General features: G+C 59.0%; 1 protein-coding gene across 2 annotated transcripts; it reads left to right on the top strand.

Moving 5' to 3' along the window:
• The first annotated feature begins 2313 nt into the window (after nt 1-2313).
• FGF17 (fibroblast growth factor 17) lies at nt 2314-10229 on the top strand. Of its 2 annotated transcripts, none has more exons than XM_007665475.3 (5): nt 2314-2485; nt 2660-2696; nt 5808-5952; nt 6825-6931; nt 9320-10229. In XM_007665475.3, the coding sequence occupies exons 1-5, from the start codon at nt 2451-2453 to the stop codon at nt 9611-9613; spliced, it is 618 nt and encodes a 205-aa protein (XP_007663665.2). In that variant the 5' UTR covers nt 2314-2450; the 3' UTR covers nt 9614-10229. The 2 variants fall into 2 exon arrangements, with proteins under 2 accessions (XP_007663665.2, XP_001518165.3); XM_001518115.5 differs by having other exon boundaries at nt 5775-5952.
• The last annotated feature ends 7059 nt before the right edge of the window (nt 10230-17288 follow it).

Here is a 17288-nt window from a genome sequence, read left to right as displayed (position 1 = left end):
CGAAGCAACGGGGCCCGGGGCAGCCCAGGATAGTGAGGAAGGTTCTGAGGAAGTTGAATTCCTGGAGCCGTGTCTCCGCTGGGAGATGAGCTGGGGAAAGAGGCTCTCACCGGAGCCCCCGGCCCTCCCCCGGAAGAAGGCCGAAAAGAGGTACCCCGGCAGCCCCGGCATGGAGGTTCTGCGGTGAAACCTCCCTGCTGGGGCTGGCAAGCCGCCCCGGGGACCTGGCCAGCTGGGGCAACATGAAGACCGGGTTGGAAGAAGGGGTGCAGGGCCCTGGGAACCGATAGGCACCCTTCTGTGAGCAGCGGGGCCGCCACCCCGAGGTGCTGCGGTCAGCTCGGCAAGCTGGGTTGGAGGGAGTCTGAGGAGGATGGCCAGGCACTCCTCCCACCCCTTTCCTCCTCCGGAACCCTCCACCGACCTGCTTCTATCTACCCCAGCCTTGCCCTCTCCTCCTCTCAGGGTTGGGAGTGGAGCTCAGGGAACCTCATCTTCACTCCCATAAAACGGGACACACACGCACTCACATTCTCCCCTCCTCCAACTTCCCCCCCATCAGGGACCTGGGGACCGAAACCAGGGGATCTGTTATCACCTCCTTCTCCTCTCACTCCCCCTTTTTCCCCTTCCCCGCCTCCCACAGGACCCCCTAACCAGCTAAACACTAATAGCCACACCCAGAGCCTCCTGCTGCCCGGGAAGCCCAGACAGGTTTGTGGATTAGGCCCAAACCCCGGCGGTGAGAGTTTCTGCCTTTCTCCCACACCTTCCGCTCTTTAGATCACCCCCATCGCCATCGCCATCCCCCTCCCTTGCCTCCTCTGCTCCACCCAGTCCCGTGGGAGGGGAACAGGCCAGGCCCCGGAGCCCTAGAGGAGTGAGGAGCTCAACCCAGCGGTGGCATCAGACCCTACCATGCTCCCTAATCCTGCCACTTCCCCCTTGTAAAGGGCACATCTCCTCCAGGAGACCTTCCCGGATTAAGCCATCTCTTCCCCAACTTGCTCTCCCTTCTGTGCCTGTCTACGAACTTCAATCTGTGACTTTTGGACCCTTGAAATTCACTCCAACCTCACAGCACTTATGCACACATCTTTATACATTGTAAATTACTTATTCATAGTAATGTCTGTCTCCCCCTCTAGACTGTAAGCTTGTTATGGGCAGGAAATGTCTGCTAATCCTATTGTAGTGTGCTCTCCCGAGCGTTTAGTACAGTGCTCTGCATATAGTAAGTGCTCAGTAACTCTGATTGACTGATTAGAAGTCCACGGCACTTGGGATCTCAGAGCAAAATGTAGCTGGGAAGGTCCCATCCCCTCGCCCCCCTCCCACAGGCTGTGCCATCCCAGGACCAGACATTCCCTACCCATCTCTCTAGAGCCAATTAAGAGCAGAGCCAAAAAAGCAACTGTCCTAATTCCTAGTTCCTAGCCAGAGCTCCCAGCAGAGCGACTGCCCGCTGGAGCCCTGAGTGAGACAGGAGATCTGGACGCCTCATCCTGCCCCTGCCCCTCCCTGGGCCCTCTCCCTCCTTTCCTGTACCCATCCTTCCCCGTCGTTTCTGTGATTCCTCTAAGGCCTGCCTGCCCTGGGGGGCGGATAGGCTACACAAAGGCATTTCTGCCTGTCCCAGGCCAGAGCAGAGTCCCTTTGCCCCCAGATCTGAATTGGCCTCCCACTGCAGGAGAGGAGATCATGGCAGGCAGCCTTGGAGATGAAAGGGGGAAAGAACAGGCTTTCTCCTGCCTTCCTCCCTTTTCCACTCTGGATTGACTTCAAGGGTACTGCAGTGGTCCGTGAGTGGGTGGGTGAGGCTGGGACACACAGACACACACAGAGTGATGTAACTGGTTTAGAACCTTTGCTCAAGAAGGACACCGCCTCCTTTAAAAGGCCCCTCTGATGCTCCCACCCACCAAATCTCCTGTCCCTAAATCAGAGGACAGGCAGCCTCTCTGTATGAGAAGATCCCTTCCCCTCCAACTTTCTGGGCTGACTCTGAGGAGGAGAAGGAGGAGGAGGAGGAGGAGGGGCAAGGATGATGGGAGAGACTGGGGGAACCAGCTCACTTATTGGAAAGGTCCCACTGTTCTGCTTCCTGTGCTAGGCCAGCCCAGCCCCATCTAGAGAAAGGCAGGGTTGGGGGGAGGGGGGAAGCAGCCCCCACCTCCTTCTCCCCCATCAGCCAGGGACTTTACCGACACTTCAGGGCTGGAAGGTGGGTAAATCACACCTCAGCTCTCCCTGTACTCCCTCCTCCTCCCCGCCCCCCCAATCTACTCCCTCCTCCTCCTCCTCCTCCTCCTCCTCCTCCTCTTTATCCTCCTCCTCCTATTCCCCCTGAGAACCTGTGGCTCTGAGATCCTGGCCGCCTTGGACCTCAGGGACTGACTGTACCTGCTTCTGAGTTTGGGGGTGCTCCAGGGGGACGGACGTGTTCAGCGATGAGAGCCTCCTGCCTGCTGCAGAACCTCTTGCTGTAAGTCCAAGTCCCCCCTGTGCATGCTGGCTGAGTTTTCCTTCCCATCCCCAGCCTGGATGGAGACTTAATCTTAAGCAGGCTGCAGGGCTGTCCTCACCATCTGGTTGGGAAGCTGGGGACTGCCGGCAGCCCCCAGCCCAAACCCTGCTTTTGCTTTGTCTCTCCAAACAGATGTGTGCAGCTTCTGAGCCTCTGCTGTCAAACTCAGGTAGGCAGTGATTCCCTTGTTCCTTCCCGGTGGTCCCTGTCCCCCTCCCCACCTCACCCCCCCCAACACACCTGGGATTGGCGCTCTGCAGCTCCTAAGCTCTAGGCTGTTGTTAGATCGGGAGAGAGGGGTGACCCTTCGTACCCTGGGTCATATGTGGGGGTTTATTGCTCTGTGGAGAGAGAGAGAGAGAATATATGTGTGTGTCTGTGAGTATGTGTGAGTTGAGGTGGGAGAGCAGTAATGGTCATCTTAGGTTGTGCATAACTTCTACCCTCAACCCAGCGTCTCACCACCCTCAGCCTCTACTGGGCACAGCTTCCCCATCTCCATTCACCTTTTCTCCAGCCCCTTCTGCCTCCACCCTCCTCCTCCTCCTCCTCCAGCCCGTCGGCCCAGGAGCCCAGAGTTGTTTAGGGGTGGCACAGGAGAGATGCTTTGGAATGCCCGGCTGCCCGATCACATTTTGTTTCCAAGCCAGTCGAGGGGCTCTGGGCTCCCCGATCTCCCTCCCACAACCACATCCCTGACCACCCAACCCCATCTCCCGTCTCTCTGAGAGTAATGGAGGCGGGCAGACAGGTGGATGGATGGGTGGGGGGCGGGAGGGCGGGCAGGTGGATGGACAGGGAGGAGGATGGACGGATGGACGGACAGGCGGGGAAAGAGCGGACTTCCCAGGACAGATGACTCCCAGCCCGTCGGCCGGATGGGGTCGGGCCCAGAGCAGTCTGGCTCCGTGCGGCTGGATTTGGGGTTTGGCATCCCCTCCCTCCCCCTCGGGCTCCCTCTCAGCCCCCCCACCCGCCGCTCAGTCCCCTTTTTGTGATCCTCCATAAAAGTGCGGCTATTAAAATGCACTGGTCCAGAACCGCGCCGCAAAGAGAGGGCTTTCCCAGAGCCGAAGGCCGGGCTGGCTTCACATCCATTTGGGACTTGTTTTGAAGGTAAATGCCTTTTCTCTAGGAGGGGGAAAGGATCTGCCTTTGAAGCAGTGGGGGGGTGGGAGAGAGATCCTCACCTCCCTCCCCCTCTTGTTCCAACCCCCACTCCGCCCCCCCACCCCGAGCCCCCCAGCCTTTGCTTCACACATCCAGGGGAGAGCAAGGAGTCCACAGGCAGGCCCGGCCCAGGGAAGGCAGACGGGCAGCCGGGGCAGGCAGGCGGTCGGGGGAGGCCGGCCCTGGGAAGGCTGGACCTGGGACAGGAAGCGACTTGTTCTGGAAGGGGAATTAGCACAATGGTGACCCCCGGCCGCCCAGCCGCTCTCTCGCTCGCTCGGCTGAATGGAGCTGGCCAAGGTGGCCAAGGCCCTCTTTCCCCCTTGAAGTGCTCCGCTTCCCCATGGGGCGGTCAGCAGGCTGGGGCTGCAGCCATGCTTGAGGGGTCGCCTGACAAGCAGCTGTCTCAGGGCCCGGTGGAAGGGGAGGGTCCCCCGGGCCTCCCCCCCTCCCCAGCGGGGACATTAAAGAGCCGGGGAAGGTCCCACAGGGAGAGGGTTTGTCTGCTGTGGGGAGTGGGGGGCGCAGAGCTCTCTTTGTGTGGGGCTTTGGGGGGGGGGGAGATGGCGAGAGAGGGGAGGAGGTGAGGGCGGGGGCGGGGGGCCGCCTCTTGCCTCTGACCTGGAACGGAGAGCAACAATGAGGCTGCTGCCAAGAGGGGCGGCGAGGCCTGAGCTCGGGCCAGGAGGCAGTTGGGAAGGTTTCGGGGGCCCTGCTCATCTCCCCCCCGGCCCCATCCCGGCACCAGGGCCCGCCTGGAGAAGCCAGGGACTCCTAGATAGGTCAGGCGGGGTTGAAGGTTGGGCCGGAATGAAGCCACGGTCCAGGTTAAAGGTGAAGGGTAGAGTTGGGCAGGGTGGATCTGAGGAGGGGAGTGGGGTCCTGGTACTACCCAGTCCCGTGACTCCTCTGCACAGAGGCACCTGGGACTTCTTTTTCTTCTTTTTATGGTATCTGTTAAGCACTCTCTATATTCCAGGCACTCTACTAAGCGCTGGGGTAGATAGAAGCTAATCAGGTTGGACGCAGACCGTTTCCCACATGGGACTCACGGTCTTATTCCCCATTTTACAGATGAGGTAACTGAGGCACGGAGAAGTGAAGTGATTCGCCCAAGTTCACACAGCAGTCAAGGTGGTGGGTCCGGGATTAGGAACCAGGTCCTTCTGACTCCCGGGCCCACGTTCTACCCACTAGGCCATGTTGCTTCTCGTGGGATTTCTCCATCCACCGCTTGTGGAGAGGAGTCACTTTTCCCCCCCATCCCAGTCTGGGCTAGGTGTTGGAGTTGGGGGGTCTGGTCTGACCTAGGGCGAGGGTGGAAGCGGCAGAGGCGGGACGACAAGTAGGACCCAGGGAAACTAGGAGTGGAAAGTCAGAGGCTAAAGGAAGACCTCTCCTTGACTGAAGTCCCAGGAGGGTCTTTTCCACAACAGAATCAATCAGTGGTGTTTCTTGAGCACTTACTGAACGCAGAGCACTGCACTAAGCATTTGGGAGAGGATAATCTAACGATATAACGGAACTGGCAGAAACATTCCTTGCCCACTGTGAGTTTACAGTCTAGAGGGGTAGAAACTTAGGTCTCTGACCCAGCAGCTGGGTGAGGTGGAGGGGGCTGTAGAGAAAGTGTCCAGAGCCCGTCCCGGGCAGCGGGATTGGCACCGGGAGCCCGGTCCCCCTTCCCGTGGTGGGTTCTGGCCAGGTTCCCTGGTTTCCCATGGCTCTGAGGAAACCGGGAGGCTGGAAGAGCCCCCACTAGGTGGGCATCTTAAACTGCTGATGCCCTGGGTACAGCTCCCTGACATCTACCCCTGCCAGGTGAGATGACCCCGGGGGCTCAATCTAGCCCCTCGCAAGGGAGGACCGGTAGGGACATTAGGACGGGCACCCGGATCTGGCCAAGCTGCAAGGACGGTGGGAACTCTACTCCCGACCCGAGGGCCAAGCGCCCCCTCTCTTCCCCTCCCCGACATCTTGGCTGTGCCCCCAGGACCTGCCCCCCCAAACCCACCCGGCTGTCCGATGGCATCGCCCAAAGCAAATTGACGCTGTTTTTCCCTTGGAAACCGCAAAGGGGGAGAATCACCCGTCTCCTAATTTTAACCAGTACGTGAGGGACCAGGGGGCCCTGAGCGACCAGCTGAGCCGGCGGCAGATCCGCGAGTACCAGCTCTACAGCCGGACCAGCGGCAAGCACGTCCAGGTCACCGGGCGGCGCATCTCGGCCACGGCCGACGACGGCAACAAGTTCGGTGAGGAGCCTCCGGGGGTCCCGGCCGCCACCCGCCTCCCCCCTCCCGCTTCCTCTCTCTTCCCTCCTCCCTCCCTCCCTTCCTCCAGGGCCGTGCCTAGAGAGGCTGGGGGTGGCAGGAGGAATCTGGGCTACACGTGCCTGGGGAGGAGGGACTGGGTTCGGTTCAGGGGGGCTGGAGGCCAGGGGAGGGGAGAAGATGAGATGGGAGAGCCCCATTTGGGAGCTACACCTGGAGGAAATGGTGGAGTGGGGGAGCCACCCCTGCCGGGCCCAGAGTTGACGTCCGGAAAGCAGCTTGGCCCGGTGGAGGGCAAAGCACCGGCCTGGGAGTCAGGGACCTGGGTTCTGATCCCCGATCTGCCACTTTCCTGCTGCGTGACCTTGGACGAGTCTCTTAACGTCTCCGTGCCCCTGTTTCCTCATCTGTAAAATGGGAATTCGATATCTTTTCTCCCTCCCCCCGGTCTGTGATCCCCACGTAGGACGGGGACTCTGTCCAACGTGACTGTCTCGTATCCACCCCGGCGCTTTGTACCGTGCTTGGCACAAAAGAAGCGCTTAACAAATACCGCTATTATTATCACTACACTATGTTATTACCGACGTTTAAGAAATGACAGTGGGAGGGTCGAGGGTTGGGAAGACCATTCCCGAGCTCCTGCTTTCCTGATACTGACGGCCCCTTGCCCACCTTGCCTCCATCACAAGGTCCAGGGCCCAAGCTCCTCTCCCCGGGGTCAGACTGGGGGGCTCAAGGGGGAGAGAGGGAACCCCGGTCTGGGGACCCTCAGTCGGGCAACCCCGATGGACGGAGCTCTCTCTCTCTCTCTCTCTCTGTCTCTCCCAACTCTCTTCCCCCGCCTTCGGCAGCCAAGCTCATCGTGGAGACGGACACCTTCGGCAGTCGAGTGCGCATCAAGGGGGCCGAGAGCGACAAATACATCTGTATGAGCAAGAGGGGAAAACTCGTCGGGAAGGTGAGGCCGAGGGATGAGGGCCGGAGGCTGGGGATTGGCAGCGATGGGCCGCTTCCTAACGGGAGGCCCCGAGCGGGGTTTCGGCAGTGCCAGCTCTCCCTCTGCTGATCACTAGCTAGCAACACAACCAGAGAGAGCCAGCACTGCGGAGGTTGAGGGGGCTTAAAAATAATAATGTCGGCCTTTGTTAAGCACTTCCTATGTGCCGAGCACCGTTCTAAGCGCTGGGGAGGATGCGAGGTGATCAGGTTGTCCCACGTGGGGCTCACAGTCTTCATCCCCATTTGACAGACGAGGGAACTGAGGCGCAGGGAAGTTAAGTGACTTGCGGGACAGGAGGGGCATCCAGCTTGGAGAGCCTCCCTGCCCGACCCTGCCGTCCCCCGTGGTCACCGTCAGCTTGCCCTCTTTTTAGCCCCACCCCTCCGGCCCCATCCTCGGGCGGGGTCTTTGAGCCCTCCCGAGGCCGGCCGGAGGATGCCCCTCTCCGGCGGTGGCACGGCCCGGCTGGCGGTCCGGGAGAGGCCTGGATTGCCTTTGGTTTCCCGTGGCTCTTGCGTTGTACTGACTGTGGTATTAATGAAGCGCTTTGGGAGTCAGCGGTCGTGGGTTCGAATCCCGGCTCTGCCACTTGTCAGCCGTGTGACTGTGGGCAAGTCACAGCTTCTCCGTGCCTCAGCTACCTCATCTGTAAAATGGGCATTAACTGTGAGTCTCACGTGGGACAACCTAATGACCCTGTATCTACCCCAGCGCTTAGAACAGCGCTCTGCACATAGTGAGCGCTCAACAAATACCAACATTATTATTATGTGCCAGGCACTGTTTCAAGCAGTCCCTCGGCACTTCCCTAGACTGTCAGACGGGGCTCGCCCTTTGGAGTTGCACCGACCTCCACCTGGCCCTGGACAGCGTGGCCCGAAACAGGCGGCGGCCCCCACGCCCCCCCACCTCCGGGCCGGCTCCTTCCCCCTCCAAACTCCAAACCCTAACCGGTAGCGACGAGCAGCGTGACGTAGCGGATGGAGCACGGGCCTAGGAATCAGAAGGACATGGGTTCTAATCCCGGCTCCGCCACGTGTCTGTTGGGTGACCTTGGGCAAGTCACTTCGCTTCTCTGGGCCTCGGTTACCTCAGCTGTGAAATGGGGATCGAGACTGTGAGCCCCACATGGGACAGGGACTGTGTCTGTCCCGATTTGCTTGTAGCTACACCAGTGCTTAGTAAAGTGCCTGGAACATAGTAAGTGCTTAACAAATACCGTAATTATTAGCAACAGTATCATTATTATTATTAGTGCAGAGCCCCCTCTCTCCTTCCTCCCTTCCTCCCCACCTTTGGCTGCTGATGACTTTCCCTGGATCTCTTCCTCTCCTTCATCCCCTCATCGCCCACCCCTAGGCAGCCCCGTGGGGGTTTGTAGCCGATTCTTCTCCCAGGGCCCAGCGATGACCCCTTTTCCGGCTCCACCTTCCGCCCTGCAACGGAGAACTATGGAACCCTGTTTCTCCCCGCCACAGAGGACCCTCGCCAAGCCTGCCTCTTCCCGTGCTGAAGTGGAGGCCAGGCTGAGGGGGCCTCGGGTTCAGGGGGAGGCCGTGTCCGACCCTCCAGATATCCGTCCCCGCCTCCCCTCCCTGCAGAGGGATGCTAGGTGATGTTCTGGCGTTGGCCCCTCCTCCAGGGGCCCAATCAATCGGTCAGTCGATGGTATTTATTGAGCACTTCCCGGGTGCGGAGCGCTGTACGAAGCACTTGGGAGAGAGCACCGAAACAGATTTAGTAGGCACATTCCCTACCCACAACCTTAGTCTCGAGACTCCCAGAATCTCTGTTTTTGGTTGTGTTTTTTTTATGGTACTTGTAAAGCGCTTACTACGCGCCAGCCATGGTTCTAAGCGCTGAGGTAAAGACGAGGTAATCGGGTTGGACGCAGTCCCTGTCCCACGTGGGGATCCCAGTCTGCAACCCTATTTTGCAGATGAGGTAACTGAGGCCCAGAGAAGTTAAGTGACTGGCCCAAGAACACACAGCGAACAAACGGAGGAGCCGGGACTAGAACCCAGGTCCTCCTGACTCACAGGCCCGTGCTCTATCCACTAGGCCGCACCGCTGCTTCTGTTGCCGGCCCTCTCTAACACCCACTGGGGGAGTCACCCCCATCCAGCCCCCGCCACCCCCCATCTCCCGGGCAGAGTTGTTCAAGAGTTCCAGGCCCGCAGCTCCGGAGAAGCGCCTGGCACCTTAGGAGCGGCCAGACTCCCGACGGCCCTCGTAGCCCCTGCCCTGTCTGGCCTCGAGGTTCTAACCACCTGACCTGCCCTCCTCCTCCTCCTCCTCCTCCTCCTCCTCCTCCTCCTCCTCCTTCCCTTCCCCCTCCTCCCCCAGCCCAGCGGGAAAAGCAAGGACTGTGTGTTCACGGAGATCGTGCTGGAGAACAACTACACGGCCTTCCGCAACGCCCGGCGCGAGGGCTGGTTCATGGCCTTCACGCGGCAGGGCCGGCCCCGGCAGGCCTCCCGCAGCCGGCAGAACCAGCGCGAGGCCCATTTCATCAAGCGCCTCTACCAGGGCCAGCTGCCCTTCCCCAACCACGCCGACAGGCAGAAGGCCTTCGAGTTCGTGGGTTCCGCCCCCACCCGCCGGACCAAGCGCACCCGCCGGCCCCAGCCCCTCACGTAGTGGGAGAGGGGTGCTCCGTCTGACCCCCCGGCCCTCCCCTCCGGCTCCCTGGGTCGAGCCCCGTTACCCGGGAAGCGCAGGGTGCTGCTGACCTGGGCGGCTCTGAGAGTCACCCCTGATGGAAGGGGCCAGAACTGAAGTGAAATAAGGCCACGGGGCAGGGGCAGTGGGGCAGAGACTTGGCTGGCTCCCAGCCACGCAGACTGGGGCGAAGCGGGGGGCACGCCCGGGAGACCGGACAGTGCCCAGAGAGAGAGAAAGAGAGAGAAACTCCAGCCCTGCCTCCCTCGGCCCCTGAAACCCCACACCGCAGCCCCAGCTGACCTAGACAAGTGGGTTAGCCCGTCCTTCCTCCAGAACAGACTCCAAGGCTCCGCTCCGCCAGCTCTTCTCTCCTTCGGTCTCACTTTCTCTCTCCCTCCCTCCCCGCCCGTCTCCCTCCTTCCCTCCCTCTCGAGCACCTGACTGCAGGGAAGAGCCCGTCCGCGCAGTGTTTGGAAAGAAAGAACAGGGGTTCGCCATCCCCGGAGAATAAAGGGTGTTTTTTTTTTTCTAAATGGATTTTTCTAACCACAAAAAATCATCCAGCGACAACAAAAGGTTTTTCTCCAAGAAAGCCGTCACGGCTGGCCAAGATGGGCCTCGGGTCTCACCTTGGGGACGGAGAGCCTATCCAGACTCCGGTGGGCCGGCGGAGTCAGAGTCGGGGGAGGGTGGGGGAGGAGGGAGTTCTGCTCCGGGAAAATTGGGGTCAGCCTGTGTCACTTCCCAGCCTGGCTGAGATGACCAGACCCGGCAAGGCCGACGAGGAGGACGGTCCCGGCCTGTAGGAGCTCTCGGCCAGGGCAGGTCTAGTTGCCGGCTGGCCGGCAGAGAGCGGGAGGGCAGTGTCCCCGGGGGCTTGGCCGCACTCTGCGGGCTCTGATTTCTCTGCGCTCGGCGGCCGGTGGTACCTCCTGGGGCCTGAACCAGCAGGGCCCGGGAGAGAGGACGGAAGGTTCGGGGAGGGCGCTGCTCTGCCTCGGGCTCAGGGGAAATCGAGGCAGCCACTTGGGGAAGGATGCTCGGCTGCCCTGGTCCTTGACCCTGGGGCTGTCCCCCGCCGGCTGGCTGTGGAACCAGCCCAGTCCCAGGCTGAACTAGACTGGGAGCATTGGCTGGAACGGGTGAGGCCGCCCTGGGAATACCCGGTGAGTCTGAAGCTCCAGGGAGGATTTTTCTCCCAGAGGAACAAAGGTGGGTGAGGTGGATTGGAAAAGCGGGGAAATGGGTGGAGAAGGCGGGGAGAAGGGAGGTGAGAGGGTTGTGGTGGCAGCAAATGTGTGTCCTTGTTCTCTGGCCCCAGGAGTAGAGGGACGCGAAGGAGGGGAGCGCTCAAAGGAGAATCGATCTCCCAGGGTCGGGGAAATCTTTGATCGGCTCTGCTGCTCTCACCCACACCCTCCTTGCCCGCTTCTCCCCGACTGACCCACTGGCCTGAGTCAGCGGAGAGCTTCTCTCCTTCCATCTCCACAGAGGAGGGCTAGGGAGAAGTGGCAGGGCTAGTGGAGGCCTCGGGGGCCGGGCCAGAGGGAGGAACACTGCCCTGGAGGAAGAAAGAAAGAGATGGGGGACGGGGGAGACAGAGAAGTCTGGAGTGGGAGATGCCGGGCTACCACAGACCCCGGTGAGTACCTGCCCGTCTGTCGGCCCACCTGTCCATCCTCCTGCTCACCCGTCCATCCTTCCACCCGCCATCTGCCCCCTCGGGCCGGTGGGTATTGGGAATGGATTCCCCGTCGACTCCGATGAGTGGGTTTGCATCGCCTTCCTTAGTTCTTTCCTCACTTCTCCCCCTGCCCCACCGAGCAGGGTTGGACCTTCCTCCATAGAGCGAGCACTCCAGTCCATCTCCTCTCTCTGTCTACCTCTGTCTCTGCCTCCATCTCCGTCTGCCTCCCTCACACACACGCGTAGATTCCCGCCGCCTCCGCTGGCCCAGGCTTGAGGCCGGGCCTAAACTTGGGCCGAGCCTGGACTGGGCAGTCTAACTCCAGTCCTCCTTGAGGTGCACTGAGCCTCAGTTTCCCCACCAGGGCAGTAACTCTTCCCCTTGCTTTCGCCCCCTCCTCCGAAAGGGTGACATCCGAGGGACAGAGAACAGTCTGAAGGAGAGAAGGGAGTCGGGCCGGGGAACAGTTCTCCTGCCCGGTGCGGGGAGGCCCGAGGGCCGCGGCACCTCTCGTCTGGCACCCCAAACTCTCTCTACGCACCCTCCGTTCACATCATGACTCCCCACTGCCAGAAATCTGGGAGGTGGGCACCGGTGGGCTCCGGCGGCCCAGAGGGAGGTGTCCTCCTACCAACCCGTCCCGCCGGACTTGTGCTCATTTGTCGTTTCGTCTCCCCGTCCCCAACACGGAGACTCTTAATCCTCAAGGTGGGGCTGTGGGGTGCAGCGTGAGGTGGAGAGGGGGGTATTGGCGCACGGACCGCAACTGATAACACTTGGGAGTTCAACGGACCGTGCCGGGCCGGGGCAACACCCAGCAATTACTGGGGGACAATAGACTGGGGGCCCCCCAGGTGTGGTAGAAAGGACCGGCGATGGGAGGGGGTACATAGAGAGGAGAGGGGGAGGAACTTATACAATCCCTCTCTAGTTTCCACAGGAATTTGAGACATTCTTTAAAAGGCCTCCTGACTGCCCACCCCAACCCACTCCCACCCCCTCTCCCTCCGGTTAGAGACAGCTTCAAAGGTGGACCGTCCTTTGTGCTCCCTCTGCTTTCTTCTCTTCCTTTCTCTCGTCCCCTCCCTCCCTCTCTTTGACCTCCCCGGCACAGACAGGCCTCTGGGGGCCGACTCCAGAAAGCCCTCACTGTTTCCTTTCTTGTTTTTTGAGGTGAGACCTGCCAGGGAGAGGCAGGGAATGGGGGCGGCGAGGGGAGGAGGGAGAGCGGGAGAGCTGAAGGAATGTGGCTTCTGTGGAGAGTGCAGTCAAGGGTGGCCTGTCCCCCTCCCTCCTTTCCTTCCACCTTCTGTCCCTCTTTTCCCCCCGTCCCTCTCTCTGTCCCACACTCAGTCACCCTCGATTCTGGTGGGGTTTGGATGCCCGAGCTCACCCTTCTAGCCGTGGGACATGGAAGGCAAACTGGCTGGCGATGAACCAGAGATCTGGAAAAGAAGATCGGGATGCCAGAAAAAGGAGCATTTAGTGGTAGTAATGTGAGGAGGAGGAGGAGGAGGAGTTATTGAGGGCCTGCAGTGTACCAAGTAAGCGCTTGGGAACTCTAATAGAAGCCCAAGATGTGTTCAAAGGAGGCAAGACTTAGGGTCTGGGGTAAATGGATCCAATTACTTGAATCCCTTTATAAGTATTATTCATTACTGTGACTCATTAGCACACTGGGGTTGCTCTCCCCTCTTGTTTTGAGAATCAGTCGATGGGATTGATTAATCGATTAATCAGTGGTAGAAGGAGCATGGCCTAGTGGTAAGAACGAGGGTCTGAGAGTCAGAGGATCTGGGTTCTAATTCCAGCTCTGCCACCTGTCTGTTGTGTGACCTTGGTTAAGTCACTTCTGGGATCCTCAGTTCCCTCATCTGCAAAATGGGGATTCAAGTTCCCCATCGTACTTAGACCGGGTTACTTAGCCCGCTCACCTATGTTGGACCTGATTTTTTTTTTTTTTGTATTTGTTAAGTGCTTATTATGTGCCATACATTGTGCTAAGCATTAGGGAAGATGTAAGTTAATCAGGTTGGACAATGTCCATGTCCCACACGGGGCTCACAGTCTCCATCCACATTTTATAGATGGGGGTTCTAAGGCTCAGAGAAGTGAAGTGGTTTGTCCAAGGCCACACAGTAGACGCATGCCAGAGTCAGGATTAGAACCCAGGTCCTTCTGATTCCCAGGTCCATGCTCTAGCCCCTAGGCCACGCTGCTTCTCTGTAGCTACCCTTGGAACTTGTATCTACCCCAACACTAAGTAGAGTGCTTGGCATATAGTAAGTGCTTAACAGTTATTATTATTATTTTATCGAGCACTTATTGTGGGCTTATTCAGTGCTTGGAAGGGTAAGACAGCAGGAAAAACACGGTGCCTGTCCATGAGGAGTTTATCCTTAATGGGGGACGACAAGGAGACATAAATTGTTTACAAACAATTGGAGCAATAGAAAGAACAAGGACAACAACTGGTAGTAGCCAGAGAATGGTAGAGTGACACAGAGGAATAAGGGAATAAATAATTTGTGCTTTTACAGCTATATCTGGATCTGCAAGTACAATTTATATTTGTGTGTACAAATGTGGGCATGTGTTCGTGTGTGCGACTGGATGCTGAAGGTGGTTTGTTGGGTCTCTGTGACTTGGGCAGTGGACAGGGAATTTATATGAGTATGAAAATAAATGTGGGGTGTGTGCTCATACATATGTACACATATATGTGCATGTGTTTGAAGGTGGCTGTTTAGTCTACGTGACTTAGACGTGGACGGTATCCAGGGGAGCCCTCCTGGAATTCATGTGGGGGCTTATATATATGTGTGAAGGTGCGTGGATGCTGACGGTGGCTCTTGAATCTATGTGACTTAGACAGTGGGCAGTAACCAGGGAAACTCTCCTGGAATCCATGTGTGTGTGTACATATATGTGGGTGTGAGTTTGTATGTGTGTGTGTATATGTTTGCTGACGGTGGCTGTTGGGTCTCTGTGACTTAGACAGTGAGCAGCAAACAGGGAAGCCCTCCTGGAATTCGTGTGTGTGTGTGTGTGTGTGTGTGTATGTAGATGTGGGTTGTGTATAATAATGTTGGTATTTGTTAAGCGCTTACTATGTGCAGAGCACTGTTCTGAGCGCTGGGGTAGATACAGGGTCATCAGGTTGCCCCACGTGAGGCTCACAGTCTTAATCCCCATTTTACAGATGAGGTCACTGAGGCACAGAGAAGCGAAGTGACTTGCCCACAGTCACACAGCCGACAGGTGGCAGAGCCGGGATTCGAACCCATGACCCCTGACTCCCAAGCCCGGGCTCTTTCCACTGAGCCACGCCGCTTCAGTAATAACAATGTGGGTATTTGTTAAGCGCTCTCTATGTGCAGAGCACGGTTCTAAGCGTGTATGTGTGTTTGTGTGTGCACGTACGCTGACCGTGGCTGTTAGGTCTATGCGATTTAGGCAGTGGGCAGTAACCAGGAGGCCATCCTGGAATGCATGTATGTACGTGTGTGTGTATGTGTGTGTGCGTGTGCGTGTGCGTGTGCATGCTGAATGGTTCTGTTGGGTCTATGTGACTTGGGCAGTGGGCAGTAACCAGGGAAGTCCTCCTGGAATTCAGAAGGGCTCGGACGACGGGCAGAGCTGTGCCCCGACAGAAATGTGGCTCTAAATACACTAAATCGATCAATCAGTGGTACTTATTGAGCGCTTACTATGTGCAGAGCACTGTACCGGGCACTTGGGAGAGTACAGCTCAACAGAATTCGCAGGCCCTTTCCCTGCCCTTAGCGATGACATTTCTGTCCTCCCAATAAACCTGGAGAGTGGACGGAGGTCCAGGGGAGGAAACGGAGGCACCGGAGTGAGGTAGAATCCAGAAGAACCAACCCCCGGCCTCCATCTCTTCAATTCCAGAATTCCTTTGGAGTGGCAGCATTTCAAGTGACAAATCCAGTGTCTGGAGCAGTGAAGTTAGCGTGCGTCGGTCACGGCCCGGGAGGGCTAGGCGACTGGCTTTGGGGAGTCGGGAAGATGAGAGGCCGGGAGCTGGGGATGGGAGGAAGTCCAGGGCTGCTGGGCTGGTGGAGGCGGATAGCAGAGTTGCTCGCCTTCCTTCCCTTCCCTTGCCTTTCCCAACCCCCCTCTCTGTTTTTTTCCCTTTCCCGGGCTGGTTGGTAGGCCCTGCTGGCCGGTAGTTAATGTTTAGGCTCCATCAGATGAGCTTCCCAGTTGGATCCACCCCGAGCCGGCCGGTGCCCTGGAGGACCGGGGGGTGGAGGGAGCACTGGAGTGAAGCCGGGCGGGGTTAGGCAAGAGGCCCCCAACGCGCAGGTCCGGGGCAAGAGGCCGCGACCAGCCGGGCCGAGGCTGCGGGGACTCGGGGAAGCGGGTGAGACTGAGCTTCCTGCCCACTGGGACGGCGAGAGGGAAGGGCTAAGGGGCACCGCGGGGCGGGGAGGATCGTGACCCGCTGGGCTCTGGAGACTCAAGATGGTCAGGGGCCACCCTGCACCTCCCAAGAGTCCAGTCCAAAGGGGACATCGGGGCCTAGCTCCGCCGCCGGAGGTGCCGGGGTATCCGCCGCCAAGGAATGCCCGAGGGAAAGAAAATTCTGGCCCTAGTGTTCAGAGGAAGAGGGTCCCGGCCTGACCCTTCCCCCATTTGCTTGAGGGATTCCGAATATCCTAAGGAAAGGGTAGACGGGCAAGGAATTGGGCGGCCCGTCTCTCTCTGCTGCCGTCTCCCCCGGCCAGCTGACCCACAGGTCTCCTGCCAAGGGGCGAGAGGGGTTTCAGGTCTCTTTCCCCCACTCTCCGCCCCACCTCTCGGGGCAAGGAGACCCAGGCAGGGTAATGGAGGGGAACGGGGGCTGCCTGTCCAGAAATGACCTTGCCAGCCTCCAGTCGCCGGCCACGGTCACCGGCACCGGCCGTGTCCTCTCGGCTCTGAGCAGCAGAGGGCGAGCCGGACCCGCAGCCCCCTCTGGGCCCGGGGGGTCGGGGGTTCCCCTCCATCCCCCCCGCCGGCAAGCCTGGACTCCATATGGGTTGGGGGGGGGGACCTTTTAATAATGTTGGTATTTGTTAAGCGCTTACTATGTGCAGAGCACTGTTCTAAGCGCTGGGGTAGATACAGCGTAATCGGGTTGTCCCATGTGAGGCTCACAATCTTCATCCCCGTTTTACAGTTGGGGTAACTGAGGCACAGAGAAGTGAAGTGACTTGCCCGCAGTCACACAGCTGACTAGTGGCAGAGCCGGGATTCGAACCTATGACCTCTGACTCCCAAGCCCAAGCTCTTTCCATTGAGCCACGCTGCTTTTCTGCGCCCTCTCTCTCTCTCTCTCCGTCTGCGCCTCCAAGACTCGAAAAGGGGGAGTCCACGTCTGTGGGAAGAGCTCCGTCCCCTAGGACCATGGAGGAAAAAAAAAGGGGTGACTGTGGTGTGTGTGTGTGAGAGTTGAGAGGCCAGAAGAGCTATCCCGTGGCTCAGTGGAAAGAGCCCGGGCTTGGGAGTCAGAGGACACGAGTTCTAATCCCGGCTCTGCCACTTGGCAGCTGGGTGACTTTGGGCAAGTCACTTCACTTCTCTGGGCCTCAGTTACCTCATCTGGAAAATGGGGATGAAGACTGTGAGTCCCATGAGGGACAACCTGATCACCTTGTATCCCCCCTGCGCTTAGAACAGTGCTTTGCACATAGGAAGGGCTTAACAAATACCATCACCTGTCCATCACCGGCCCGCTGCTCTCCCTCCCCCCGGCCCCCAGCCCAAGACGATTTCAGAGTGGCGGCTTCCCGACGCCCCCCCCCCCCACCCCGCCCTCCCCAGTTCATCCCCTAGCCAGCCGGGGACCGGACATGTCCTCTCCCTGGACGCCCCGGGATTTAGGAGGGGGTCGGGCCTGTTTCCCTCCATTCCTGAGCCAGGCCGCTCCCCATCCCCGCAGCAGGTCCTCTGGGGTGG

Source organism: Ornithorhynchus anatinus, chromosome 5 (assembly GCF_004115215.2).
Source record: "Ornithorhynchus anatinus isolate Pmale09 chromosome 5, mOrnAna1.pri.v4, whole genome shotgun sequence".
NCBI classification, from domain to species: Eukaryota; Metazoa; Chordata; class Mammalia; order Monotremata; family Ornithorhynchidae; genus Ornithorhynchus; species Ornithorhynchus anatinus.
Note: the sequence above shows the minus strand (reverse complement) of the source record. Positions and strands in the feature narration are given on the sequence as shown.